Here is a 27,462-nt window from a genome sequence, read left to right on the forward strand (position 1 = left end):
CAGGTCAACAACAGAAAATGACAGTCAAGTCAAGTGTTGTCGTGCCAAGCCAAATGCGATTGCTGCTAAGGACCTGGGTAGGAATGACATGTCTTGACGGTTGACTGTTAGCTTTATTCCAGCTCTCAGGTGGCTCTCATCACTGATGAGATTAACAACAGAGGCGAACGGTTGTCAGCCATTAAATGTTTTTTCCAGCAGTTCACATGTACGAAGCCGTTTCGATAAGATGAAAGTAAAAGTTGTCACATTAAGAGCTGCGCCGCTCATCTTTTCAAGCCATAAGACCCCCCCCGAGTAAAAAATAGATGAGGTACACGTTATGTAAGCTTGCACCCCTCCCAGAGGGAACAGAAAGCTAGGCAGCTTGACATCTCAAGCAAGAGGCCATCTTGTGTGTGTGGCCCAGCCCACTGTTACACAACACCTCCCCTGGCTCCTTTGAGGAGGCTCTAGCTGGCAGGATCCCTGACATTAGTGTTGCTCTCTCTGGCTGCCTGCTGTCTCGAGCCATGGCTGCACAGCTGGTCGTTGCTCTGCTGGCTCTCACCTCCCTGGGTGCTGCATCTGAACTGGACTGTACAGAGCTGGTTAAACCTCGGATACTGGACAGCCACAGCCCTGTGAGTATCAGTGATCATTCGATATGGAGCTGGATGTGTGTGAGGAGGCTCTGATGCGCTGAGTTGTGTGCTGATACAATTTGAAAAGCTGGGGGGTTTTGTTGTGGTGTTCAATTTTCTTCTTTCAAAATGTGCAACAATGTGATTACAAATTACTAGGGCTGTTAAAAAAATGAAACAAATGTGTTTGACAAGGTGTTTATGGAGACATTAATTGTACAACTCTTCGGAACAAATTACAGCAAAAGTTCATTTGTCGAGTTGTTTTATATTCTTCTCACTTTACATTTGCAAAGCTCAAGCACACCCAGTGTCGTACTACATTAATGCATCCTACCAGGCCAACTGTGCATCACGTAATCAAAAACAATTGTGATATTATGTGCCATTCGCAAAGAACCTTAGAAGTCTTCTGAAGTTATGTTTATGTTCTGTAACTAAATTGCTGGATATAGCAGATGGTTATAACATCCTCAGCATATAAAGATAAAGTTGCCTAGTCGTCAAGGGAAGTATATATATATATATATATATATATATATATATATATATATATATATATATATATATATATATATATATATACACACACATATATTCTGAGCCTTTTCAGGACTGGCTTAACCACTTTTTGTTTGTTTTTCATGGGGTGTGAAATGTGGTTTCCAAAGTCACAGACAAAGGAATAATACTTCTATATACCAATATTTCTCTGAGGCATTGTTTTTCCTCCACCACAGACTATTCTTTTCTATTGGATTAACATGTATCTCGCTGTCTAAATAGAATACGACCGGTCATGTGAGTGAGCAGTGTGGATGGTTTGCCTCTGTGTTTGTGGCAGATCTACGGGAAGTGGATACTCCATGTGGGCTCATTTGACCAGCCCGGTCTGAAGAGCGACCTGGTGGCAGTGAACAGCTCCTGGGTGGAACTGTCGGCTTCCTCAGACAGCGGCGTCATCACCGTCTACTGGGCCGACCGCCTGTAAGGACACTGCTGACCGCAAACGATCAGTCATATTATGTTATGTTGTTATTTCCCGCTGTCCCTCACACACTGAAGTTGTCTGGAGCTCACAGTTTACAGTTGTTGATGTGGACTGTTATTCCTTTTTTTTGCAGAGGTGAAGATAAATGCCTTCAGGGTTTAGCCAATGCCACCATCTCAGGAATGACCACTCACACCACTTGTATGTATCTCGGAATGTTACCGGTTGTTATGTTCACTCCCTGACGATCCCTCTTTCTGATCTTCTCTGTTTTTCTGTTCGTAATGTTAAGTGGGTGATGCATGCAAGCCAAAGCCAGTCAGAAAGGTGTGGGTGAATTTAATCAGAAAACAGTCGTGGAAGATTTCAGCAGGCCTATCTCAATATTTTCTATGAAATAATACATTTCAAATAGATTTGTGGAAGAAATTTTTTTTTAAAAATCCTCATGTTTAATATCCTTTCTGCCTCATGTTTCACAGTTATCATCAATGGTCACACGTCATACCATGATGGGAAGTACTACGAGACCTGCCCCGACTGCCTCCTGTCCGAAGACACCACCCTCCTCCCCGACGGCAAGTCAAAGGGACGATACCTTTTCCTCTTCAGTAAGGCTTTGTTAAAAAGAAGGTTTTTTTGTCAGTTCCATTTCTCTCTGCATTGCTCTCTACCCTGGTTTCCCCACCTCACCTCCTCATTTTAATATTGTCTGGCTGCTCTGTTTAAAAGCGCGGACCGGTGCTCTGGAGCCATCTGAGCTGGAGATTTTCAAGAAGCAGGCCGAGTGTCTTAAATTCCTCCCGGAGTACCACTTCGGAGGCTCAGGTCAGCTGTCATTTCAGCTCTGTACATTCTCAGTGAAAAATATCAAAGTAGATTTCTTTTCGTGCACGTTTTTGTTTTGTTTTGTTTTGTTTTTGTTTTTGCTGATCATTTCCTTCCCATTTCAGATCTGTGCCCAGATGACAGGGTAACTGCTGCACCTGATGCAGAGAACACAGAGAAGGACCAGGCCGATGCTGAGCCCCCTGCGAAGTAAAGCAGAGCGCAGAGGAGTGATGGCCCTGTGAACGGCCTGCACACACCCGCGACACACCCCGCTTAACATGTACTCTGTAGTGTTGTAATGTGATCTGCACGTGCACTGATACACTGTGGTGTTGTGGGGAACCCTTTTGTTTGGTCTGCTGGTCTCATATATAGATAAGTGGTCAGTCATGTGTAGGAGTGTCTCCTTCTTAATTGAACTTTCGTGATTTAGTTTAGGAATCGTGAACTGGCAGGTACAGTAATGGCTTAAAAAAAGTCCACTTAAATGCCTCCTTTAGATGGATATAACAATCTGTAAATGTTTGAGTGTGTGAACTGTTCTTCGACAGGTTGTTTGAGGTGAATAAAACAGCTTTCAGTCTCCCTCTGTGCTGTGTTCGAGTCATTTATCGCTACCCTTTTTTTTTTTTTGCTCCAGAAAAAGTGTTTGGCTTCTTGAGCACCAGCGTTTCTTTATCCCTTTTTAAACACGACAAGAAGATGCCAGACAATCTGCTGACCCATATGTCAAAATGATACGCTTCATTCAACCAGCTGCAGCTCTTCTCAAACTCACCGCTGTTCCCAGAAACTTCGCCAAAGACGGTTGCTGGGTAACATCGCTATCGGTGGGGTAGAAAAAGAAGGTGTCAGACTCGTAAACCGTCTCCACAAGGAGTCCACACAGACCCGCAGGGAAACGACCTTTGTTCCACTTAAGAATGAGGTCCCCTTTTAAACGTCTCAACTGCCCCGGACAAGTCGTGGCACTTTGCCTAAGCTCATTCAGAGGCAGCAGTACTGGCAAAAAAAAAAAAAAAGGATTGTTGAGCTGGTCATTCAACGGTGAGCACAAGAAATCTGCTTGAGTTCGGCACGGTCGTTAAAAAGAAACCTTCTCTTGTGTAGCAGAGCATGTAGAAACCCCCCTCCTCCACCTCCTCCTTCTCCTCCTCCATATTAGCACTTGCCCAACACCTTTTTTTTTAGTTTGAAACCCAAGGAGGACAATGAATCAGCTTTAGACATTTTTGTCGCGGCTTCAGCAACGTCCTCTGCAGTGCTGCCGTCTCTCCCTCTTCCACCTCATCCTCGCCCCTCTCGTCTGAACCATGGCTCTGCCTGCTGTTGTTGTCTCTCTATTGGCTCTCACTTCATTCAGCGCTGCAACTGCACCTGACTGTAAGGACCTGGTCAAACCTTTTATACCAGAGGACCCCAAACTGGTAAGTGGCACTTATGTTCCTTTTTGTATGTTATTTAAACACACACACACACACACACACACACACACACACACATTTAGATATTCTTTTTTGATGTCCTGTTTATTTTCGTGCAAAGGTTTTTGGAAAATGGGTGTATGTGATGGGAGCCGGTGACCCCAAACAGTACCACAAGGCAATGGAGTCCCTAAAGAGCTCCTGGATAGACTTGTCTCCCACATCTGACAGCCAAGTTGTGTCGCTACGCTGGGGAGATCACTGCTTGTAAGTTTAATGATTTACTTAAATACCTAATGTTTCAGAATCCTCTTTAAATAGAGTATATAGCACTGCAATTAAAAACAGGTCTGCTGTGTTAAATTCCCAGCTTGTGAAATCAAGATGTATTGTTGTTCCTCAGTAACCGCTGCATCTCAGGGGAGGTAAATGCAACAGTCTCAGGGATCGCCACCACGTTTCGCAGTAAGTTTTAACGGCCTGTAATAAGAGCATAGCATATCCACAACAACAGACCGAAAGATGTTAATGACATCGCAGACTAAATAGTCAGTGTGTCTGCTTTTAAAGAAAACCTGTCAGACCACAAAGGACATATTCTACAGAGTTGCTCGGACTGCCTGCTGTGGACAGACACATTTCGAAATGGGGACATCACCGGTAGATACATCCTGCAGTTCAGTAAGTTCTGTCCTCAGCAGACTGAACATAGTTGACTTGGAATTTTCAAATGTAGTAATTCATTTTTTAAAATGTCCCTTCTCTTTTAGCAAGGACGGGTAAAATAGATGCCAAAGATGTTGAAATTTTCAAGAAACAAGTCGGGTGTCTGAACTTCCCAGAGAACTTTCATAGCTACGACGGCCAAACAGGTCAGTAACTATTTAGTCACCTGTGAAGACTGCAGCTGGAAATAAAGACAAGTTTTCACCCGGCACAGCGACTTGCACATGCTGCCACAAGGTGGAGATGTTGTATGGTGAAATGCAACATTTATATACAATTATACGTCATGTCTTAATGAAGCAGCACAATGCACATGGCCAGGAAATGGAGCCAATATTCTCCATGATGCTCAGGGAATATTTTCCCTCTTCTGTTCTCCTCCTCCAGTTGATCTTTTTTATGTTTTCCTGTGTTTCAGAGCTGTGCCCCGACGACAAAGAGAGTACAGAGTGAGCAGCAAGTTTTAAAAAAAAAATTAAAAGGGGGGGAGAGATACAGCATTAAGCAAAAATGTGTAAAATTCAGTAGTTTTGATTTCATTTTCAGTAATCTAGCAGAAGCTTTATTTACACACAAATGCACTTTGGCTTCATGAATGCCAGGGCAGTGAGTGATTAATGAGTTTACATCTTTACTTATAAAAACAATAACAGATGATACTGAATTTTATAATGAAAATCAAAACTGCCAGGGTTTTTTTCTTCTAACAATAATGAAGTTACTACATCAAATGTAATGTTTTTCACATTAAAACTTTATTATTCGTATAAACTGTGGTAGTCTTTTGATTCACTGAAAGCAAGTATGAATATGAATATGGAACACAAATCTGAAAAGGAAGACAGCCAATGAATGTTTGATGGCTGTGAAATGAATTCAAGATAACACACACTTTTTTACCTGCTGGATATATTTCATGATTACAAAGTAACAAAACACATAATTGTTCGTAAATGTAAACAATTATCCAATACGCTAATTTAAGTGCAAATAAGTCCAGGTCTATCAGCCAATGGAGACACTCTTTTGAGCAACCCAAGCATTTTCTTAGAAAGGATTTAAACACACTCTGATGTATCATGATGTGTGCGTCTGTGTGTTTGAAGGGTGGCTCATAGACAGTCTCCTCCTCCACGTCTCCATGTCCATGTAGTTAAGCCTGCAGTCGGCTGTAATGGCTCCCCTGGCCAGTTTGAACACTCTCCATCTTGCATGACCTGCTGCTGTCTGTCCGCCCGCTGGTTCTTGTACTTTGGGTTTCTGAGCTGCTCTCTGCTTGTGCCAGTCGCCTGCATCTGAGCAGCGCTGCCACCTGCTTCTGGCACTGAGAGGAGCCAAAGTAATAGAGGATTGGATCCAGACAGCAGCTAAGGCTGCCTACACACATGGAGAGCAGGTATGCCTGGTAGGAACTGTCACTGGACTTGTGGGACAGCTGAACATAGTGAACCATGAGGATGATGTTGGTGGGGGTGAAGCAGACCACAAACACCACCAGCACGACCACGGCCATCACTACAGCTCGAGTCTTCTTGGAGCGGTTCTCCACATTGGCCGCAGCCAGAGCCTGAATAATTCGCACGTAACAGACGACAGTGAAGAAGAGAGGGATGAAGAAAAACAGGCAGGAGTAGACTGGGAAGAAGTAAAGATAGTAAGCTTGTAGGTGTTCCACATCCTGCACGTCGTGGCAGGTGGTGATGCCCAGGTCTGACAAATGGAGGGTCTGTCCGGAGATCAGGAGAGGAGATACTCCACCCAGGGCCAACAGCCACATGGCAGCACACACAATTGAGGCCGTTTGAGGGCTGCGCCACGTCAGAGAGTTCATTGGGTAAACCACAGCCAGGAAGCGGTCAATGCTGATACACATAATGAGCAGGACAGAGCAATACATGTTGCAATAGATAGCTGCTGTGACAACCCTGCACATGAAGGAGCCATAGATCCAGTTGTTGCCATGGTAGTGGTAGGCAATCTTGAAGGGAAGAAGCAGGCCGAAGAGCAGGTCGGCACAGGCCAGGTTCAGCATGTAGATCACAGCTGGTTTTCTCGGACGGATGCGATGCACAAACATCAGCATGGCAGCAAGGTTGAGGGGCACACTGATGATGAAAACAAGGGTGTAAACAGTAGGGACAAAACTTGTTGACAGGCAGCCCTGGAGAAAAGCTTTGGCTTCCATCGAGACATGATAGCGCTTCTTAGGATGGTGGTGTTGGCCGTGATGGCCGTGCTGGCTGTGTCTTTTCACCGGCTCCTGTTCTGCTGCTGAGCCAGAACCCCCGTCATCCTTAAAACCGTCTAATACAGACAGGTCGACATAGTCTACAGGCTCATCAGTCACCATCACAAAGTGACCAGAGAAAGTCCGCGGGAGGATGGATGAGCCTTTAAAGAGACACAGAGAAGAATACAGCAGAATGTGAAAATGTAAATGTTTTATTCTGACTGAAGTGCAGATGCATCGTTTTTTTGAAAGCAAGAACAGCACACTGTTAACCACAGATTTTAAAGCGATATGTTACCAAATTTCAAGAGATACTTCTGGATATTCTTAAGTACAGACTCAAGAGGCGGCAGTTTAGTTTGAGTTCATATCTAGATAAAAATTATTGAGATCAGAATTTTTCATATTTTTAAATTTCTTGCAACGTATACAATGCTACACAAATTATTTCATATTTGTTGTATTTTAAGCACTGAACCATTTAGGATTCCCAGGCAACAAATAATTTAGTTGGCTCAGTGGATTTTTTTTACATTTAGTGACCCCATGATACTGCACTAGATGAAGCATTTGGATAATTGTAATAAAAGTCCTCCTGCCAATATTACTCATGTGAGGTATAATCAGCAACATCTACTCAAATATAAAATTACCCTACTCTTTATGTAGAAAGGCCACTTGGATTACTTAACTTTTTATTGCAATATTACTGATAACATCTACACTGAAATTAAATGTATCCATGAGGAGCTGATTTCAACAATGTTATGTATTGTTGCTTAATTTTGAAAAAATTAAACTTTAAATAAGCTACAACCATGTTTTGTAGGCGAAATCTCAAATCAATGTAGTGGGGTAGGTATATTACGGTGCATACACAAAAATAAAAAACACAAGTTAAATACAAGTAGTACAAACACTAGTTTAGAATTGTGCTAAAAATAATTAAACTAATAATAAAAAAAATCATTTCTGCACAAAAGCATTTCCAATAATCCAATTCCAAAGAAAAAAAGGTCAACAGTGTTACACAGTTTAAACAGACGTCACATACATTTTTCCCCCCTTATTAATAATATGACTAAGTTATCCCATCTTGCATTTGTAAAACCCATCGGAGTACCCGTACGAAGTATAAAGTTAATAATGCTGAAGAAAGCAACTTACCATTTTGGGAGTCGACTGCAGAGCTGTGGAAAGAAAACAACACCAACAAGCCGACAGACAGATGAACCATGGCTTTGCTGTGAATCCTCCAATTGTTTTACACCTACAAGAGTTTCAAAAGGATCTGTTTGGCAGAAGAGGTACTGAAGTGTTTTTCTGCCAGCATCAAACATGTTATTACAGTCCAGTGTGGATACTCCGCCTCTGCCTCACTGCACAACACCTCCTCCCTATTACAGGCAAATAATATGTGAGCTTCATTGGCAGACAAAAATATTTTTAGTTTCAGTTAGTTTCAGGTCTCAAGGACAGATAAAATCAGAGAACATCATATGAAAGATTAGAAAACCATTATTGCAGACATGTGTAATTTATTATGCACATTGTTCAAACATTAGAAATCACATATATACTGACAATACATATTAAAATACATTGGTTTTAGCTTTTAAAATGTTTTAATGATTCATTAATTAAAATGTTCTTTAAACACTTTAATTAAAAGGCACCGGTCATGCAGGCCAGCTGGAAAGTTGTTCCACTGCTCAACTAACAGACAATACATCTTCATCTAGCAATTTAATCAAACCCTCAAAGCTGGTTCAACGGACAAGGTAACAATAGAGTGTGCTTCCTAGAATCTTTTACATACAAAACAAGAATACAGTTACAATTCATTCTTAAAAATACATTACATTTACAATCACAAAAATACACAACGGTTACAATTAGTTGGATGCTGATGTTTCATTTTTGTGTAATCCATCAAATTATAATCAGATGAAAGAAAACACTGTTGTGCACCATCTCAAGTTAAATCAATTTTGTGTAATCAAGTCTGTACTGTCAGAAGGCACAGTCTGTTTAATCCTCCTCTCCTGTTTTGATCGCTCCTCTTTGGTTCTTTACGGTCTCATTTTCCATAGAATTTTTTGTTCAGGAGGAAGATGAGTAGATTGACATTCACTTTGGCTTTGTCAAACATCTTCATGACGGCCACGCCTTCATACTGCAGCTGAAGGAGGTCCTGCACACAGAATAAAAACAGATGCAAAAAAGAACTTTTCATTCATAAAGGACAGGGTTTGAAAGGTTTAAACACAACATATGTAATAACAAAACCCTTGACTTTACAGACTATTAAAGGTCTATTCTGTACAAATCTTAAACTGTATAGGTTGAAAGGTTCCTAATTATCTACTGTGTATCTCATATTTTGTTCATATTAGACACACAAATACAGAGAAGTCATCAAAACAAATCTGTCCTCATTAGAAAACATTTGCTGTGTTTCCATAATATTTTCTGTGAGCAGTCTAATGAGGGGAAGAGAAAATCTAACCATCTGTCATTAAGGTTTCACATTCACAAGTGAGCAAATTTAGTTTTAGGAAATGCCAATACAATCGCAACCATTTACCTGGAAATGAAGCTGGACTTTTTCCATTTCAACTCCCATAAACTTGGCCTTCACCTCAAAATCCCCAACTTCCTCAGTGGGTGAAATGTCAAACATGACATTTTTGAACCTGAACGAAAAAAAGACAAAAACATAAGGAAAAAAAGTGACAATTCAGCATATAACATGATAATCTTTTGGTATTCACTCAAAACAAACACAGACAAGAACTAAATGACAGTTGTCAGCATTTCCAGAGTACTTGGAGAACTGTCATTCAAATCAGCTTAAATTTGCTTAGTTTTAACTCAGAAACACAAAAAAGAGTAAGGTAATGGTTCTGAAAATAACAGATGATCAGGGTATGAAGACAGATGTCTCACTGAAAAATACACCTTCAAGTCATGTCTAGTATTCTAAAGTAGGATACGACAACAGTAACAACAGTGATTTAAAGCACTAATAAGTGATTTAAATGCATCATTCTACAATTAGTAGACCATCAGTAGTTCCATGTTAATTAAACCACACAGGTTCCACTGATAAATTACCATTTTTCAGCAATGTAGCAAGGTTCACACTTACTCAAAATGATAAGTTAAGTTAAGTTAGTGGGTCGGTTGGTCGGCCAGGAGACAGATTTGACCACATACACTACAATCAAAATGTTTCTGCATGTCATGGCCCAACAATTTGGACCTCACTACAGGTCCTGGATCTCATGGGTGGTTAAGAGTGAGATCAAATAAACAGCCTTTTTTAATGTCTGCCTCAGAGGCGCACAGCTCCACTCACTGGTTTGTCTGAAGTCCCTCTATCTCCAGGATGACTCCTTTCTCATGCAGCCTTGCTGCAGTGTACTTCAGAGACTGCGGCTTCCACTTCTTACTGCCTTTATCATCCCCTTTGCTGTGCAGTTTTATAGATCTGCGTGAATTCCTGGATACACATAACACATAATAAATAATAGATTATCATTTACATAAAGTGAGAGGAAATATTTTGAAAGCTCTTCATTTCACTTGAGGTATATGACGAAAAGGTACAACTCACTTTCTGTTGAGGTTATCCAGACACATCTTGATGTAAGCGTCATAATAGTTCATCTGGACCTGGTAGAAAGCGGTTTTAGAGTTGAGTGCTGTCAGTGTCTGCTGGAGCTTCACAAGCTCTGCCTTTCTCCTCTGTCTGTAGCGTCTTTGGTAGCGAATGTCCTGTCAATTACAGGTTTACTTTACAAATTCAGAAGCTGAACAGACCTAATAATGCATTTAAAAGTTAGCCTTGGAGGCATGCATATTCCTGTGTGAATAAAAAGTGGCTTGCTTACCTTTGATATGTCATTGATGATGTCCTGGTATTTGTTACTTGCACTGACAAGGCCAGCCTGCTCCAGGTTACGGAGGTTCCTCATGATCTTCCTCTTCTTCTGCTCAAGAGGCAGCTGGCTGTCCTCTAGTACTGCTGGGCTGCTCTTCAGACCCTCTGGTGTCTGAGCATCCTGGACTGCCCGGCGCACTACAACCTTAGTATGCTCTGATTCCTTAAGGAGCCAAGCCATAAAAGAAGTGCAAAAAACTCTTAGAGCTTTTAACTAAACATTTTGATGATACATATGTAAAGAACAATGTTGACCATGGATTGTTTGGGCAAGGATATATAGAATAAAGTAGAAGAAAATTTCACCTGTGGGGCAGTAGCCGGCGTCTCAAGTATTTCAGGCAGAGTCTCTCCAGGTTGAATCCGAATCACATCAACTACAAGCTTTTTGGTCCTGTCACACACACACACACACACACACACACACACACACACAGAGGGGGAGCGAGGGAGAGAGAGAAAATATTAGTCATTGCTTTATGCAAGATGTCATGTCATATCATAACATTTATCAAAGCTTGTTCATCAAGTTACTTCAAAGGCAATTCAAAAGACTGCACTAAAATTTAATGGGAAGCCATGTGCAGGCATGGACTCAATAGTGCCATCATATGTATGTTCCATAGTGTATTCCTACAACTGTTTGTCAAAGTCATCTCTGAATGGCCTGAGCACATAATGCAATTATGAACACATTTATCTATGTCTATTTATGCATTCACATTAATCTGAGTACTAAAACTGTGCATGATACGCCAAAAACTGAGAGACCAGTTCTCTAATGTAGTCTCCTGAAGAGAAACTGATCCAGACGGAAACATGTTTATGGGCAAGATAACCCTGACCACCAACCCCCTTCCTTTCAAGGACAGGAAACGATAGAAGAGCAGGAAAGGCAACAAAGATATGCTACTGAGTGATAGCCACAAAGGAACACACACAGCGTCAAGAAGGGTTAAGTACAGTGCATCACACGGCCTCCAGAGCAATCCTAAGCTTCATGTTGAGAACCTTTGACTCAGTGTGGTTCAGTGTTATGCTTTTAAATATACATCAAAGTTAGGCAGCCACGTGGCCCAACGCTGAAATACAGATTATTCATAAATTCTCATACTGCAAAAATGCAGAAGAATCCAACAGCAATTGTGATACTGGACAATCTTGACAGTCTTGTATGAATCAGCTTCTCTCAGGATCCTCTAACAATGAACTTACTTTGTCATTAGAGTCTTTAAGTCTTTGTCATCTCCTTCCAGTAGCTCAAACTTGCTGGTTAGGGTGAGAGAGATCTCCGTCTTGGCCTGCTGGCTGAGAGCACTCTCTCTGTTGGGGTCATTTGGGTCAACTGATCCTTCACCTGAAATAAAACAGCACATTGTATAAATTGATAGACAAACCTATTGCAAACTTATGGTTTTCTTGTTATTAATATAAATGTAAGTTCATCTGACTGTACCGAGAAATGTCTCAACATCAGGGACATCTCCCAGGTCCCGCAGCAGCTCGTGCAGCAAGTCATTGTGGTCAGGGGAGATGGCCTCCAGATGTTCCAAAAGCAGCTGAAGAATGCAGATGTAATTAGTAACACATTAAATACTTAAGCTTTTAATACAGGATTAGTCACTGAAAAACATTATGACATGAGAATGAACCTTATTAAATCCATCCATACAGAGAAACATAACAGACTAATGAGTCACTGGTGCTTGAGTTTGTGGAAGTGGTCTAGAAATATAACGGAAATAGGAGCATAACAAAATGAAAGCCAGTGGATGTGACAAGAGATGATGACACATCCTTGTAACAGGGGCAACATAAACCCACAAGTGGTGGGATTTATGAGGGAACTTCAGATAAACAGGGTGCTGAAACAACAAGTCAAATCTAGTTTGAAACAAGTAAGACTTTTCAGTTGATCTGCATCTGATGATTTGTCGATTATTTCCTTGAATCACTTTGTTGTTTAATTTAAGAGATGTTAGAAAATGGTGAAAAGTGTTGATCAGTATTCTTCAAGCCCTGGGTGATGTCCTCAAATTACTTGTTTTGAACACAACCAAAAGATATTCAGTTTGCTGTTATGGGAATACAGAAACCACAAAATATTTCCATTTAAGATGTGAGAATCAGAGAAATATGATATTGTGACACTGCATGTTTTCATGGACTGATATTTTAAGGAAAACTTGAATGGGAAACCCTGGGGTGAGTTTAAGTCTGGTCTTAACAATGTTAAATCGTGAACAGACTGTGCTTGGATTTACCGAGTGGGTATTGATGATCTCCTCTATTGAGATGTAGATGATAGGCTTGCTGAGAGTAACCATGTCTGAGTATTCATCAATATTAAACTTCTCCTCAGGTTCAGGGACATCACATGCTGCCTGAAAAAATACCCTGGAAGAGGAAGAATACGAGTAGTTAGTAGAGATTAACCTTTTAATGCAAAATATAGACCAAATGACACTTTTTAGTCAAAAATGCTGAATTATCTTTACTGTGCCTATGACCTTTTGAATTAGGTTTAATCATCACCAACTTGTTCCTGAAAATGTACTACGGTTTCGTGTGAATTTCCAGTAATGATGAGTCAAAACCTCTGGCAAAACAGGACAGATAACTGCACACATACTGCTCCAGCACTTGCTCCCAACTGCTGAAACAGCCCAGAACAACTTCCTCCTTTACCAGGAGTAACTCTGCTTCCACCATGTCAGCTTGACCTGACCTTACAAGTGAAACATGTTTATCTGCAGGGGTTACTTTTTTTTTTCACACAAATTGCTACTGGGAGGAAAAACAGAGCGCAGCAGCCAACTGCTTTACCTCATGTGTTTTCCCCTTTATTATGTTGTTTTTAGCACAATCCAAAAGCATACTGTATGTAATTAAGATGTCACCAAGGCTTATCTATACCCAGTACCGCCCTGTGCTAACGTTTGACAAACAAATCAAAGAACACTTCTAACAAATACACAGCATATTTTCTATTCCAAGATCAATTTCTTCTTTCTTACCTAAACTTCTCATACGTCTGAGATATGTATTTGTTCATTGGCGTCATATGTGCATTTTCGCCCTCAAACAGCTTATTAGCAGCAGCATGCTGCAGCATCTTTGCAACAGATCCCAGGTTACGACGCTGGTCTAAGTGAAGCTGCCCTCCAGCCGACATGTCGATGATGTCGAAGCCATCAGGGGCAACGATGGCTGGGTTCATGTAGCGGTAGTACAGCAGGTTTCCTACGATCTGTCATAGAGAGGAAGACAGAGGATGCATCATTAAATCCTGCATGTTTACAATAATAAAGCATGCAGAGAAAGCTGTGTGAGCAGAATGGAAAAGTGCAAACACATATTATTCATTCAAGAGCTTATACCTTCATCAGCTCATCCTCTGAGGCATCTGGAAACTTTTCATGGAGGCTGTTCTTCAGAACTTTTGCTATGTATCTCATGCCATAACTACATGCAAAACAAAAATCAATTATGGACATCAATCACAAAACAACATGGATGCACATAATATATGACAAGTGGGGGGATTTACAGTATGGGAAACACTGATACTTTACGCACATTGAGCACCCTCTAGTGGTGCATACAGTCTTTAGCATTTTAAAAAAAATGAGTGTTGTTTTATGATTTTTTTTTTTTTAAATTAAAGAAGTCATGAGTTGCGTATTTATTTCCCAATAACAGCACTGGGTTACTGGGTGTGGCTAATGTTACACAAGTAAAGCTCTGTTTTTGTGCTTGAGCAACTGACCAGATGACTGCTTGCTCCAAAGCAATGATTGTCTGGTAATGACTATGTCCCAACATGAAACTGAATCCTTAACAACCACCATGAGTGGCTAATAACATGCTAAAGCATGTGATCATATCCCGTCTAGTTCTATTTTAGTAACACTGCTGTCACTATATTGCCAAACACTAAATTAACTACTAAAAATAGAGGAGCGAAAACTCAATTTGGAGATAAGAAAAATTGAGAAATAGGTAAAGGAAGTGATGAAATATAAATATTTAAGCGCAAAGGAGAAAAATCCACAACACAATAATAATACATTTCATCAACTTTTTGGACAACTTGTTTAAAATATCAAAGGAAAATCCCTATAATTTTTTTTCCAGATTTCATTTTGTTTTAAAAGAGTGAAAAGAATAACCAATAATACTCAAACACAAGCAGAATGGTCACAGAGAACAGAAGAGATAAGTAGACACTGACACTTAACAGATCCTAAAACTTACGGAATATTATCCAGTGAAGACACAATGGAGTTCAACACCTTATCTGTAGCAGAACGAAGCGCCAGACTGGATGCCTCCAGCCTGTTGCGTACTTCCTCATGTGACATGGCCTGCTCTGGAGTAACTTCATAAGGCAGCTTGCTATGGGACGACAACAACAGAAGCCATATTGTATGCATGTACAAAGCTAATTGTTTTCATGGTGGTTTTAGCGTTGTGAAATAATCTCTGTGGCACACCATTCACCATTAACTCTCAGACTGATTTTCTACAGTACATTAAAGGCAAGGCATCCCTGTCATCAGTCATGTCTGTATAGTGAAAACAAAACAACAACCGACACATTCAATCTTGTTCATTCATAAATGTTTTGATTTAAAAGTTATGTTGTCATAACATGATAATATTTGCTGTAGTGGCTCATTTTAAGTTTATCTTTGTGTGTAAAATCAAAAGTTCAAACATAAGATTAAAAATAAGTGGAAAATGCTGACATCCTGAAACACATGAAGATAAGGAGATCAAACATGCAAAACTGTTAGTTCACTCTTATATAAAATATTTAGTTTTAAATACAAATGATCCAGCTATAGAAACAACATAACAAAAGTCAAATGTCTCCATTTTCACCTACCTGGCCTCCCCAGTGGCTGTCTCTAACTGGTTGACCCAGGCTTTGTACACATCCACTGGGTTGGTGTTGATGCCCAAATTCTTGTCGTCAATGATGTCTTTAACCACAGGAGCCAGCAACTGCCTGAGTGTGTTGTGGCCGCGTGCTCCTCTGTTGAAGCTCACCACCATCTTGATGACTGTCGGGTTCCCCGTCACTATGTCCTGGATCTGGTCCACCTTAGAACTGAAATGTATGGAAAAGACGGTGCAGTTGATATTGTACGGCAAACAACAACTAAACAACACATAATTTGATGTATATGCATTTGGAGAATTCCAAACTATTCTAAAATATAACAATCACTTTATTATCATAACACATAATAATCATTACAATAAGACAACACTTTAGAGTTGGTACAGAGGTGGTACACATCATTGATTAAGGCTGCAGTTCTTACTTTATTTCCTCCTCCAGAGCTGTCTTGAAGAGTTTAAGGAGCAGGTATTCCTCTCTCTGGTTGGAGGCGTAGTTGTACAAGGTGAAGATGACCGTATCCATAAACTTAGTGGACTTGTTTTGGGGCATCTGGAAGATCAGCTTGGCCAGGTAGGGTGGATTGGTCTAAAAGGAGAGAAGAGAGAAGAAGTAGCATTAAGTGTGTCTGCAACTGCACTTAAATATCTCCTAATACTTGAAGTTTTTAAAGTTAAGAATGATGTAAGTTGTAGTTTAATCTGGATGAGATGAGGTAGAGTTAGACACATTCATTTATCACCTGCAGCAGGTAGAAGAGATGCTGGTACGCCTCCAATCTTCTTCTTTTGCCCTTATTTAGGCCCTTAATACCCAGTCTGTCTCCTGCAGTCAAGTCATCTTTACTTGCTTTATTTTTCTTGCTCTTCATTTTCTTATTATGGGACACAACATCCTTTAAAAAGAAACAAACACCAAATGAAGTAAGCAGCCAAACTAGAAAAAGAAAAAGACACCCTACAGGCATTTAATCACACTATAGTGTTAGTAGCCTGCCTGAAACCTGTGCCACCAACCAACAAAAAAAAAAAATCTGCTAGGTCTTTCATTTCCTTGACAAATTAAAGGGTTACCAACCTGCAGGGTGATCCTGTTCTTCACCAGCAGTCCAATCTTTATATCCATCAGGTTCAAATCTTTCTCCATCTGCTGATTGGAGCGAATATTGGTGACCACTTCCTCCCTAAGCCGTGTCACTTCCTGCTCTTCCTGAAGGTCCAGGGCACTCTGCTCCAATAAGTGGACGAACTTTCGCACCACTGACAGAGGGGGATCCTTGGCCCCAGCTAAAATTTGGTACAATCAGCAAAAGCATGTTCAGCTCATCTTTCATATATAGTCTTAAGAGTTTCCCCAACAAGACACAAACAAAATCTGTTATCACAACATTTTTAGACATTTTTTTCTATGTATTTATATGCACAAACCTAATAATATAACTAATGTTGCCAAACATAATCTAGTGTCAATTCCCTTTGGACTCACTCAGGGTTCTGTAGTCATCTCTGGCTTTGTTGGCCTTCAGAAAAGCCTGGATTTTCACAATTTCCCTTTCCTAAAACACACAGTTAACAGTAAGGAACAAACAACGCAGATTCAAAGGGTGCTGCTTGGTGGTGCTGATGGATTTAGGTCTTACTCACATGATCTTTGAAGAACTGCAACCTCTGATTGTATTTACGTTTGGCTTTCCACATTTTCACCAAAGACTGGATCTGGAATCACAAATGTTATATTTATGGTAGCTGTGTTTTTAAAGTTACTGTAGGTATATTTAGTCTGTGGCTGAGGATTTCCAGAGACTGATGATTAAGCCTAAATGTATAAGATAGGGGTACATAGCTTTCCAGCTGTCTAGTCCCCAAATACATTTTGTTTTTATAAAAAGGGCAAACAAAATTATCACCTTGACAACAGATGCAACATTTTTCTGAAGCAAATTCATCCTGTCTTTGTACATTTTCCTCTGTTTGAAACCCCTCCAGCTAGCCTGCAAAAAAGGAAAAGACATGATCAGAAATGTAGATGTGAATGCTACAAGTTGTATGGTTTACATTAGCAATACCACAAGATGGATGGATGGATGGATAGAAGGATATATAGACGGATAGATATTGTCATAGCTCTAAATGACATATTTTTGTGTTTGTTCTTAAAGAATAATGCAAACATCAAAATATAAAGTCAGTATCCTGTTTGTAAACTAGAGTTTGAATCATCAGATCATCAGGGATCACTAAAGTGGATCTAATTTCTGACATCAATCACTAATCACAGTGGAGAAATACAATACCTGCAGTTTGACAACATGTGGTTCTTGTTGGTGGAGATACTCCATTCTCTGAGCATGCTTCTTCCTGACCAGGTAACCTCTTATTCTTGCCTGCAGCTGGGTCACCAAAGATTCATTGGCCAACCACAACTGTTCCCTGTTATATTCTGCAGTCACACTGCTGACAACATCCTAAGGAAAAAAAGGGAAGTGCAATTTTAAAATGATTATCAATAAATCCAATGTTAAACCAAGTAATAAATCAATACCATCACTAAGATGCAAGTAATTTCAGACAACATTACACAACTAATAAAGCAGGGGGTACCTGGATTTCCTCTTTACTAAGATGGGCACCATTGTGTTCAAATCCTTCAGGCTCCTCCCAGGTGCCCTGTCCAGTCTCCAGGTTATAGTAAAAATCATATCTGTCCTTGACGCAATGTTTTACCCACACACTATCAGTGCCTCCTGGAGGAAAGCAAAAAGCATTGCTTTAGACACAGTAAACATTGGACATATGGAATACCAAACCAAAAATCAGATGACTTCTCAGAGTCTGAAACACTGAGCTTGTTTTCTGTGTACATGTGCAGTTATTTAAGCTACCTTTAGTGGCACTGTCTTTTTGTCTCTGTCCCAGTTCAGCCTGGTATGTGTCGGCACATTCAGAGAGCACTGCTCTCAGTCCAGCACTTGGAACTTGCAATGCAAGCAGTGTATTCTTAGAGTCCTCCTCGGCCACAATCCTGTTAATATCAGCTACTGCTCCAGCCACTAGCAAACACACAGGGTTGTACTTAAGAAGCAGTTGCCGAGTCAAAAATGAAAACAACACAGTACTCATAAAGTAGAAGCTAGTAGGTGAGTCAGGGTTAATCCACAAAAAGCAACACTGATTCAAAAATTCAGAATATTGTGCCCACAATATTAGCAATATCAAGAAACATGCCACCTTAATTACAATTACATATACCCTTATGAAGGGCAACTAGTTTTCTTAACAAATCAAGAATCAAAAGGCTTTATTGTATTTATCGCTTATTTTATGAAAAGCTTCCAGTGTTAAAATAATTATTATGAAACAATTTGTATTTGCACAATGTACAGTGCACAGTCTCTGAGCCACAACAAAGTTCAATTGAATTACCATTTCTTTGTCAAACATCCATAAATTAACAATAAAACTGAACCGCCATGTAGTATAATAGCAGTTCTGAGAAAAAAATATCAACAGGAAAAGAAAGAAATACTGCAAGTCTCCCACATACACATTGATGTTCTCATCAAGTGAGAAAAATTTACTGGAGATGTATTATCTGCTGTCCAAGTGGTTCAGCTACGGATGAGTGAATTTAAACTCTGGGCACATACATGTGAGAGCCTCCTCTTCATCCCGGTTGGCTGTGTGTATGGCCTCTTGGATTTGGTCCAGCCACAGTACTGCCGACTCATCACCAGAGCTCTACAAGCAGGTAAAAGCAGGTCCCATTATAATTTACAGAATGAAGACACACTACACCTCAGGCACACAAGGAATTGTTCATGCATAGTTGCAAAACACTAAATGATTATCACATTTCAAATCTTTTGATTCAATTTTAGCCCAAAAAAACATTATGTCCAAGGTTAGAATTTCCTGATGTTATTCATTCAGTAACAGTAATTACAAACACTGTGTTCAAATATAATATCTATAGAAAAGGAAAAAAGTCAGAGTCAGAGTAATGATTCACAATAGTTACCCACCAAACATTGTCTCACCTCAACTTTGTACCAAAAACCAGACCGTGAGAATACAACATCACAACAACCACAAAGCATGTTTATTCAGCTTTTGTATTTGTTGTTTATTTTAGAGAAGTCCGGTGGGAACTTGGGTATATCCCTGACCTCAGAGCAAAAAAGGAAGGAAGTCGCCATTAAAAAACACACTGAGCAGACTAAAAGCAGCCTTTGTTTACATCCGCATCTGGTGAATGATTTTCAAGCCAACTCATCATTAATGAGAGCGCAGCAGTTTTTTTTCTTGTGTGTATGGCATCATTTCAGAGTTAAATTTATGGTACAAACCAACAATTTTAACTAATATTTTGAATACTCAACTTTTAATAAAATGAATGGGCACTTTCTTAAAAAAAAACACAATCCATGTCCATCCATGACCTAACAGCTGAATAAAGTAATAGTGTTTGTTTAACAGCATAAATTTTCATCCAGACGCAGAGGCTCACAATAATATCCAAAACATCTGTCACAATATTGACTCCTCAGTCCCATAACCAAGCTGGCAAACACTACGGCCAGTAGTGACTAAAACCACAATAAATTATCGATCAGTTGTTCTAACAGTAATCAGTGTTCCCTTGTTTGTGGATCACAACTGTTGATAAACCATTAAGCAGTGTCCTCCCTCCCACCCCAGTGAGTCAATGGACAGTTAATGACGCAGGCAGAAGGGAATTCGGCTTTCAAGCTTGGACAGGAAACATGCTCACTGCACCGGACAAACACACAAGCGCCCCACATACACTAGTGGGAAGCTGAGCTTGAGTGCACACCGCTATCAGTTCTACTGTTAAACCGCAGAGATGCAATACAGCAAATTTCACCGGTGGAGAACTCCTACATTTACTGAAAAGAAGCAACACAGAGAGTGGTGAAGACCAAAGAAACGTTAAAAAACTCTTCAATATAGACTGGAGAGTGACATGGCGTACCTTGTGCCTGGACTACTTATTAGTTTGATGGCCATGCAGACCATTCAGCATGATGGTAAGTTTACTATTCCATTATGTTTTATTTTTTTAAATATTCTAAATGGCTTTCATCCCAAAGTTACAAAAACAGGTTTAAGTGGTACATTACAACTTCTAAAACAGCTGTAAATGCAATGCAAAATCCTTGAATTACAAATGTTGCATTAAATATATTTAATAAGCCATAATTTTGTAATAGAAATGTCTGCCTCCTTTGCAAAAATAAAATATATAACTAGAAAGTGTCAAGGAACACTAGACAACAAAAAGTGTTTTAATGTAGTTTAAATGCTATCTTTTACTCATTTATAGGAAACAAAACCAGGATTAAAAGCAACAGTTCACTTGGTGTGGTACCAAAAACCTTCAAGGGGAGGACAAACAAACTTAATCACACAAACAGGCTGCCAGCCCAGCTCTATCCCAGCACAACGCCTTGGCTGGATTTGAGCTCTGAGGACGCAGTGACGGCCTATACCACAGGGGTCCTCAGCACCAGGGTCATACCCTCATCATACATCCTAGCTATGCTGGTGGGTATCCCCTCCAACGCCTACATCCTGGCCTTCCTCAGACTCAGAGCCAAGTCCTTCACCACAATAATTCTTTACCTGAACCTGGCCTTGTCCAACCTGCTGCTCCTGCTCTCCCTGGCACTGCGTGTTCACTACCACTTCAACGGAAACGACTGGACATTTGGCGAAATCTCCTGCCGGTTTATCACAGCCTTGTTTTATGGCAATGTTTACTGTTCAGCTCAAACTATAGCATGCATCAGTCTGAAGCGCTACCTGGCTGTGGTCAAACCATTTTTGTACAGACAGCTGGCTAAGACTAGAGTGGCAGTGTGGACATGCTTGGTTGTTTGGTTTCTTTTCGCGACTGCTATTGTGCCTGAGCTCCTGGTTAGACAGAGCTACCATGTCCCCAAGCTGGGAATCACCACCTGCCATGATGTACTTCCCCTAGAAGAAAAATCCCATTCCCTGCTGGTGCCATACAGGCTGATGCTGGTTTGTCTAGGCTTCATAGTTCCCTTCTTGGTTTGTCTTTATGCCCATGTAGCAGTAGTTTACCACCTAAGTCAATCACGTTGTGACTGGAGACCATTTATCAAGGTCAGCACTGTGGTTTTCATCATCTTTGTGGTATGTTTCTTGCCAAGCGGCATCCTGCACTTCGCCCACTACATCCGGTTGTTTTCTTATGGGGACGACAGACTGTATGGATACTACAGAGTCGCAGTGTGTCTCTGCTGCTTCCACAGTTGTCTGGATCCCTTCCTGTGTATGCTAATCTCCAAGACAGCAGCCTCAGAAGTACAATTCATCTCCCTCCATGGGACACCTCAGAGGCCGCCAGTTATGACGTGAGGTTCAATGTGTGTGCACAGAAAATCATCTCTGTGCTTGACTATTGTTGTGAAACAGCAGGGAAGCCCAGAAACAAAGAGGTGAAAGAAGTTCATATTGGATGCTGTGAATTTAAGAGTGCAATAATGCAAACTCTGTTAGGTGCAAAACAATACTAGCCTCTGTTAAGCATCAGAATCAGGAAAGGAACATTTAGACTGATGACTATACAAGCCTATAATGTCAACTCAGTAAAACCTGTTTGCAAAGGAAGACTGGGAAACTGTGATAACGATAATTTTTTTTCCTTGCCTGGTTACAAAGTGAACTAACACAAATGTTTTATAGTTATTATATCAACATTAAGCAAATCATATTTTTAACAATGCAGTAATGTAAAATGGAGCCATTTCAGCGATGGGAGTCTGTTGTGCAAGTCCAATTAAGCTAATGACTAGAATGAGAAATTTTGGCTTTGAGAAGCAGCCTCTGATTGCTCGGTTGGTCAGTTAATCCACAAATATTTCTTCACCCTTTGAAGACCACGGATTCCCCACAGGAAGCTGAGATTTGGCATGGAGATTGAGTGTGTGTGTGTGTGTTTCTTTGTGTGGTGCCAATTGTTTAAAAGGGGTTTGGCCGTGAGAGTGGCCAATAACAAAACACAATTAAAACGGTAATATGACCAAATTGTACCAAGACAAACACATGCACACTTCATTGAGACCCAATTCAAAGTCACAATACCTGGCAGAGGAGTTCCTTGGTATATTGTAGGATGTCATGGTAGTGTTTGGCTGTGGCTGGGTTCACCCCTGTCAACTTGGCTGTAGGGAGAAGCAGGGCTGCAAGTGTCTGCTGGTGGTCACCTGAGTTAAGTGCCTCATTGATCTCAGCTATAGCAATGATGCCTGGAGGTAGACGAGAAGAACCATTTGTTATTTGATCACTCAATGTATTTTTCAAAAAGTCTCATTGACATCGACTTAAAATAAAACATTTTTCTAAGGTTTGAAACCGTTTTGACTTTCTTACGTTCATGCTCCTCGTGGACCTGAATGTTGACTGTGTCGATGCATTTTTGAACATCATTCCAGGTGAGAAACTCTTGGCCTTTGGCAAGAGCCTCTTCTCTCTGTTTGATAAGAGTATCGGCATACCTGAGGGAGAATGCCATGTAGAAGAGCTAAGTTATTCAACACATTATGAAACATACTAAGTTATAATGGAGAGAGACCTACAGCGACGTACAGTTACATCCAACCTTAAGACATTATTCCTGTAGCTTAAAACTTTGAAATTGAATATTCTTGTTATTCTGAAAATCATACTGGACCATAATAGTTTACCTGTTGAGGTTGTCTTGGTCCATGTTGGTGAAGCCAAGAGGAGAGTCTGTCAGTTGCTCGATCACAGCCTGAGGGTCTTTGGTGTCCAGCACCTCGTTCAGCACTGCTACAGCTGACAGCATCTCCACAGCTACACTCAGCTCCTCATGGCTCAAGCCAGACTAATAAACATAAAAGTTCTGAATCATAAGCATGTATTGACATTTAACTATAGTATACTGTACGTCTAGCACTGACCTCTCCTATACATGCTAGCATATTTGTATAAGCATTTGGGTCCACATGTCTAAGTGTCAGAATTGCATGGTGACATGGTGTCTCACCCGCCCCCCTTGAAGCTGCAAACTGAAAAGCTCAGTCTGATAGAGGTTGGCAGCAGTTTGGTAGACAATTGGCAGTTGTGCCTCAGGGTTCATCAGCTCTTCCACCGTCTCCATTGCATTGCCAAGACGAATGGCTTTATTGATCGCTACAACTGCCTCAAGTTCTGTTCAAGAAAATGAAATAAGAATTGGTTACAAGTCTGAAGAATCAAAATGTAACTTCTTTCCTGCCATATAAATAAAGCTACCTAAATAAACTAATTGTACATGCTGAAATGGCTTTGGAAAACCCATATTGATGTGACTTTCAACTTAGCAGTACTACTAACTGTTAACAGACATCAATGGTAAGTAACAAAACATGCTTACTTCGTTTCTCTGCCTCAGCAAAGTCATTACAAGAGCTGACAACTCTCTGAATCTCCTCTTTGTCCACCATCACTGCCCTTCCTCCATCCTGTAGTGCAAACATAAAAGTTACACAAGAGAGATAACACTAAGATCCCATCCCAATTACTATTTAGCATGTCTTTATGCTCCATGGAGGGCAAAGTGCCAGGCAGTGTTAATTTCACCTGAAGTTATAAAGGTTCACATATTTTTATTCTCTGAAGACTTTTACTTTATAAAACAATGTACTGACTGCCTGAGAAGGTAAAGTAAAGTCACTCTTATTCAGTGTACCTTGGATTTATGTTGGCAGTAAGTGGTAAAATGTTCCAGGTACCAGCGACAGTTTGAATCCTGAAGACCCAGCAGGGATAGAGCTTCAAGTCTGAGTGCAGCCAACAGAGCAGCCTCATCCTGGCTCAACACCGCTTGATTTACCTGCCTTACTGCTGACTGGACTGGAGACAAGGTAAAACCAAGATAAATGTTATTGAGGGATAATGAACAGTACTCCTGACCATTCGGAACCACACTGTAGGATTTTTTGCCATACAAAATGGAAGACGTTCATAGTATTTAGCAGGGACAATCCTTACTGTTCACAATGTCAAGGCAGCCCTGGATCTCCTGCTGAGTCAGCAGCTCCTCATAAACATCCCTTTCTTCAGTAGCAACTGAGGAGCGCTAATGAGAGTGACAAAGAAAATAAACATTTCATATAGCATACTTCATTTGTGTCTGATCACATTTTTGTTTTGCTATTCATGCTGATTGGTAGATTATCCATATCACATTTCATCTTTTAAGCGGAGATGGACGGCTCCTGTTTGTACAGTATATGGGAGGCAAGATGCCAGATTTTGCAGAGGGTTTTGTTTGGTGAAGTACAGCTGACACTGCAGCCAGTGGAATGTGCTGGCAGGGCCTGTGGAGTTAGTCAGTGCAGGCAACCCCCTTTCAGACCTCAGTGAATATCTCCTCAGTTCATTAGAATTGTCTGTACAACTCACTGCAGTCACTGATTCAGAATAACAGTCATAGTATTACTTTTGTTTTGCAATATTCAAATATGGATTTAACGACTTTTAGCTTTGCAACTGCTTAAAGCAGTTTTAGTGGAAATGTGTTTTTATTGGTGAATGCAACTTCATTTAATGTTAGTGTAGTTGGAAAGGCATTTAAGTAAGCAAATGGTCTAAGAAAAAGTCTGGTGAGTAGTTGAGAAGAGAATGAGCAATCAAGCAAGGAACTGAAAAAAACTTTGTTTCATTACTAGCTCTCCCTGTATAGAGGGCTTGATTAGCCTCAGTGTGACTTTGTAACAAACATTATTATACAAATAAAATGTTGGACATTGGAACATATGAGGTCACTGAAGTGTTTGTTAGGCTTCTCACCCTCCCTGAGGACTGATTCTGCTTACGAGCCTTCTCCTGGCTCAGTGTATCCTGGTAGTCCTGGGCCAAAGCTTCCTGGATGTTCTTCAGCATTGCATTAGGATTATTCAGGGCTCCCATTGTCACAGATGCCTGACCTCTGTCAACCGCATCATTGATGGCAATCACAGCAGCATGCACTGAAGAGCATATGCAAAAATACTAGTGTTGGCTAAAATCTTTTGAAGTCTCATCAGTCAATCACATCAATACAGAATTAGCAAAAATGTCAGAGGACTTACAGGCAGCTTCATCCACTGAAAGCTCATTGGCCAGGATTCCTCCAATCTTACTGAAAGCTGGCATCTGGATGCCATACTTCTCTAGCTCACTCCTCATATTACTGATCTCCTCCTCTGGAAAACAGATTACCGGTTACAGACAAAATTGTGGTGTTACATAGTTAATCATCATAAATGCTAAAACATACCCCATGAAGTGCTTTCAGGACAATTGAAAGTTGTGGTTTTTACTATAAAATGATGTAGTGACTGTTTTACCGGAAAATGTGTTTTAAGAAAAAGGGGCTAGAGGGGCTCTCTTGCATACAAATTTATGTTTACATTCAGTTACTTAACAAAACATGTTTATGATTCTAACAAATGTGTTGAATGCATTTTTTATGTTTACTTTGGTTGCAGTCTTCCATCTTGTCCATCTGGTACACAAGCATTTCTTGTGTTATTAACGCCTTCTGATCACGTTTAATAGTATGACAACATTGCTATGATTGTGTATTTTTGTCACATGTATGTCCATCTATTTGGAACGCTCAAGGATTAAGAGCTCCGTAGACTTACTAGACATCTGATAATCCTCAGTGAACCTTTAGGACAGAGAACTGACAGACCACTGGCATTTTTTTTATCTACACCAAAATTAAACTTGATTAAAGTTAGTTACATATAGGAAAAAAATATATAAAAATGCGACTCAAATGTGATGAACCCAATGTGTGTGAACCCTGAGGCATCCACTGTAAATTCAATGTCAGAAGCTTTGAAGCTCAGTAGATTGTGTGTCCTGTTCAATATTGTTTGAATCACTGCAGGGGATACTATAATAGATTGAAATGTTGGATTATTCAAACGTCTACATTACAGACTAGATGTTTCGAAATATCCTCAAAAAACCTTACATGCATTTCAGCACATGTTAAAATTCTGCCATGTTTTGAACTAAATCCCAACAACACCTGCAAATAAAATTACCTCCCACATAAAAATAATTTTCATTAAATGACCACATGGACAAGTAGGTGTTAACACCTTTAAAAGCAGTTAAATAACTTTCCTCTTTCTTCTTTTGTTTAATGAGGTGCATGTACAAACACATCATATATAACTTTTGTGCTGAACTTTTGTATCAGGGGAACTGGTATTACCTGTAAATGCCACTTTCCCCAACAGGTCCTGGATCTGTGGTGCAATACCCAGTTTGTACAGGTAAAGGCTGAAATAAACCATATTTTATGTGAGATTTACCTGTAAATAAAGCACAGAGAAGCTAGAAAACATTCTGATGAATAACTGTGTTGTCATGAACCTGGAACTGTAGTTTTGGACATTTTCCCCTTATGATTGCAATTCGCTCTGATGGCTTTTAATTCCCACCCATGTCATACTTGCACCACAGGGGGGTAGTGTTTGCTCACATTACAATTTGCACCATGTCAGCCAGCCCAGTCCACAACTGAGCATAGGACTCAGCAGGCAGGCAGCTGGAAACTTCATAAAACTTTCATCTTCCCGCAGGTACCTGATAAGTTATAATGAATTATATATATTCGAGGCAGGTCTGGCATCAGCACAGCTTGGAATGGAGCAGCTGCAGAAACTGGTTGTTCTGGCCTTTGGTCACAGTGTGTGTGTGTACACATGAAATGCCCTCTGTCCTTGGGA

At 40.3% G+C, this 27,462-nt stretch overlaps 4 protein-coding genes across 5 annotated transcripts in view; 2 read left to right on the forward strand and 2 right to left on the reverse strand.

The window, feature by feature from the left end:
• Positions 1 to 448: 448 nt before the first annotated feature.
• LOC119019602 lies at positions 449 to 3,034 on the forward strand. Its single transcript, XM_037098358.1, has 6 exons — positions 449 to 623; positions 1,468 to 1,610; positions 1,748 to 1,815; positions 2,097 to 2,225; positions 2,347 to 2,442; positions 2,568 to 3,034. The coding sequence occupies exons 1-6, from the start codon at positions 513 to 515 to the stop codon at positions 2,654 to 2,656; spliced, it is 636 nt and encodes a 211-aa protein (XP_036954253.1). The 5' UTR covers positions 449 to 512; the 3' UTR covers positions 2,657 to 3,034.
• Positions 3,035 to 5,331: 2,297 nt separating this feature from the next.
• f2r (coagulation factor II (thrombin) receptor) lies at positions 5,332 to 8,189 on the reverse strand. Its single transcript, XM_037097856.1, has 2 exons — positions 7,993 to 8,189; positions 5,332 to 6,986 (listed from the first exon to the last, which is right to left on the reverse strand). Exons 1-2 carry the CDS (start codon positions 8,060 to 8,062, stop codon positions 5,749 to 5,751), a joined length of 1,308 nt encoding a protein of 435 aa, XP_036953751.1. The 5' UTR covers positions 8,063 to 8,189; the 3' UTR covers positions 5,332 to 5,748.
• Positions 8,190 to 8,343: 154 nt separating this feature from the next.
• Positions 8,344 to 27,462, reverse strand: part of iqgap2 (IQ motif containing GTPase activating protein 2) — a 32,967-nt gene continuing 13,848 nt past the window's right edge. For both annotated transcript variants that reach the window (XM_037097854.1, XM_037097855.1), the window contains exons 6-38: positions 26,946 to 27,013; positions 25,804 to 25,917; positions 25,523 to 25,701; positions 24,722 to 24,809; positions 24,420 to 24,583; positions 24,105 to 24,192; positions 23,736 to 23,899; positions 23,413 to 23,573; positions 23,099 to 23,223; positions 22,811 to 22,974; positions 19,327 to 19,417; positions 18,562 to 18,729; positions 18,281 to 18,423; positions 17,974 to 18,144; positions 17,587 to 17,670; positions 17,324 to 17,395; positions 17,166 to 17,235; positions 16,758 to 16,966; positions 16,423 to 16,575; positions 16,105 to 16,268; positions 15,663 to 15,887; positions 15,029 to 15,169; positions 14,152 to 14,236; positions 13,789 to 14,021; positions 13,036 to 13,168; positions 12,228 to 12,330; positions 11,987 to 12,128; positions 11,078 to 11,165; positions 10,722 to 10,934; positions 10,445 to 10,605; positions 10,187 to 10,330; positions 9,413 to 9,521; positions 8,344 to 9,019 (exon numbers count right to left, since the gene is read on the reverse strand). In XM_037097854.1, coding sequence (XP_036953749.1) covers positions 8,906 to 9,019; positions 9,413 to 9,521; positions 10,187 to 10,330; positions 10,445 to 10,605; positions 10,722 to 10,934; positions 11,078 to 11,165; positions 11,987 to 12,128; positions 12,228 to 12,330; positions 13,036 to 13,168; positions 13,789 to 14,021; positions 14,152 to 14,236; positions 15,029 to 15,169; positions 15,663 to 15,887; positions 16,105 to 16,268; positions 16,423 to 16,575; positions 16,758 to 16,966; positions 17,166 to 17,235; positions 17,324 to 17,395; positions 17,587 to 17,670; positions 17,974 to 18,144; positions 18,281 to 18,423; positions 18,562 to 18,729; positions 19,327 to 19,417; positions 22,811 to 22,974; positions 23,099 to 23,223; positions 23,413 to 23,573; positions 23,736 to 23,899; positions 24,105 to 24,192; positions 24,420 to 24,583; positions 24,722 to 24,809; positions 25,523 to 25,701; positions 25,804 to 25,917; positions 26,946 to 27,013 — 4,531 coding nt within the window. In that variant the 3' untranslated portion in view covers positions 8,344 to 8,905. The remainder of the gene's footprint in view (positions 9,020 to 9,412; positions 9,522 to 10,186; positions 10,331 to 10,444; positions 10,606 to 10,721; positions 10,935 to 11,077; positions 11,166 to 11,986; positions 12,129 to 12,227; positions 12,331 to 13,035; positions 13,169 to 13,788; positions 14,022 to 14,151; positions 14,237 to 15,028; positions 15,170 to 15,662; positions 15,888 to 16,104; positions 16,269 to 16,422; positions 16,576 to 16,757; positions 16,967 to 17,165; positions 17,236 to 17,323; positions 17,396 to 17,586; positions 17,671 to 17,973; positions 18,145 to 18,280; positions 18,424 to 18,561; positions 18,730 to 19,326; positions 19,418 to 22,810; positions 22,975 to 23,098; positions 23,224 to 23,412; positions 23,574 to 23,735; positions 23,900 to 24,104; positions 24,193 to 24,419; positions 24,584 to 24,721; positions 24,810 to 25,522; positions 25,702 to 25,803; positions 25,918 to 26,945; positions 27,014 to 27,462) is intronic.
• Positions 20,441 to 22,804, forward strand: f2rl2 (coagulation factor II (thrombin) receptor-like 2). The gene is made up of 2 exons (XM_037097857.1): positions 20,441 to 20,727; positions 21,024 to 22,804. The coding sequence occupies exons 1-2, from the start codon at positions 20,664 to 20,666 to the stop codon at positions 22,082 to 22,084; spliced, it is 1,125 nt and encodes a 374-aa protein (XP_036953752.1). The 5' UTR covers positions 20,441 to 20,663; the 3' UTR covers positions 22,085 to 22,804.

Source organism: Acanthopagrus latus, chromosome 5 (assembly GCF_904848185.1).
Source record: "Acanthopagrus latus isolate v.2019 chromosome 5, fAcaLat1.1, whole genome shotgun sequence".
Classification (NCBI taxonomy): domain Eukaryota; kingdom Metazoa; phylum Chordata; class Actinopteri; order Spariformes; family Sparidae; genus Acanthopagrus; species Acanthopagrus latus.

Bases quoted from the DNA above. Each gene is read 5' to 3' on its own strand.
- LOC119019602 (XM_037098358.1), top strand. From the start codon at position 513: ATGGCTGCACAGCTGGTCGTTGCTCTGCTGGCTCTCACCTCCCTGGGT. The intron at 624-1,467 runs GTGAGTATCAGT...TGTTTGTGGCAG, and splicing joins TACTGGACAGCCACAGCCCT to ATCTACGGGAAGTGGATACT. The intron at 2,226-2,346 runs GTAAGGCTTTGT...TCTGTTTAAAAG, and splicing joins ACGATACCTTTTCCTCTTCA to CGCGGACCGGTGCTCTGGAG.
- f2r (XM_037097856.1), bottom strand. From the start codon at position 8,062: ATGGTTCATCTGTCTGTCGGCTTGTTGGTGTTGTTTTCTTTCCACAGC. The intron at 6,987-7,992 runs GTAAGTTGCTTT...GTCTCTTTAAAG, and splicing joins TGCAGTCGACTCCCAAAATG to GCTCATCCATCCTCCCGCGG.
- f2rl2 (XM_037097857.1), top strand. From the start codon at position 20,664: ATGGCGTACCTTGTGCCTGGACTACTTATTAGTTTGATGGCCATGCAG. The intron at 20,728-21,023 runs GTAAGTTTACTA...ACTCATTTATAG, and splicing joins GCAGACCATTCAGCATGATG to GAAACAAAACCAGGATTAAA.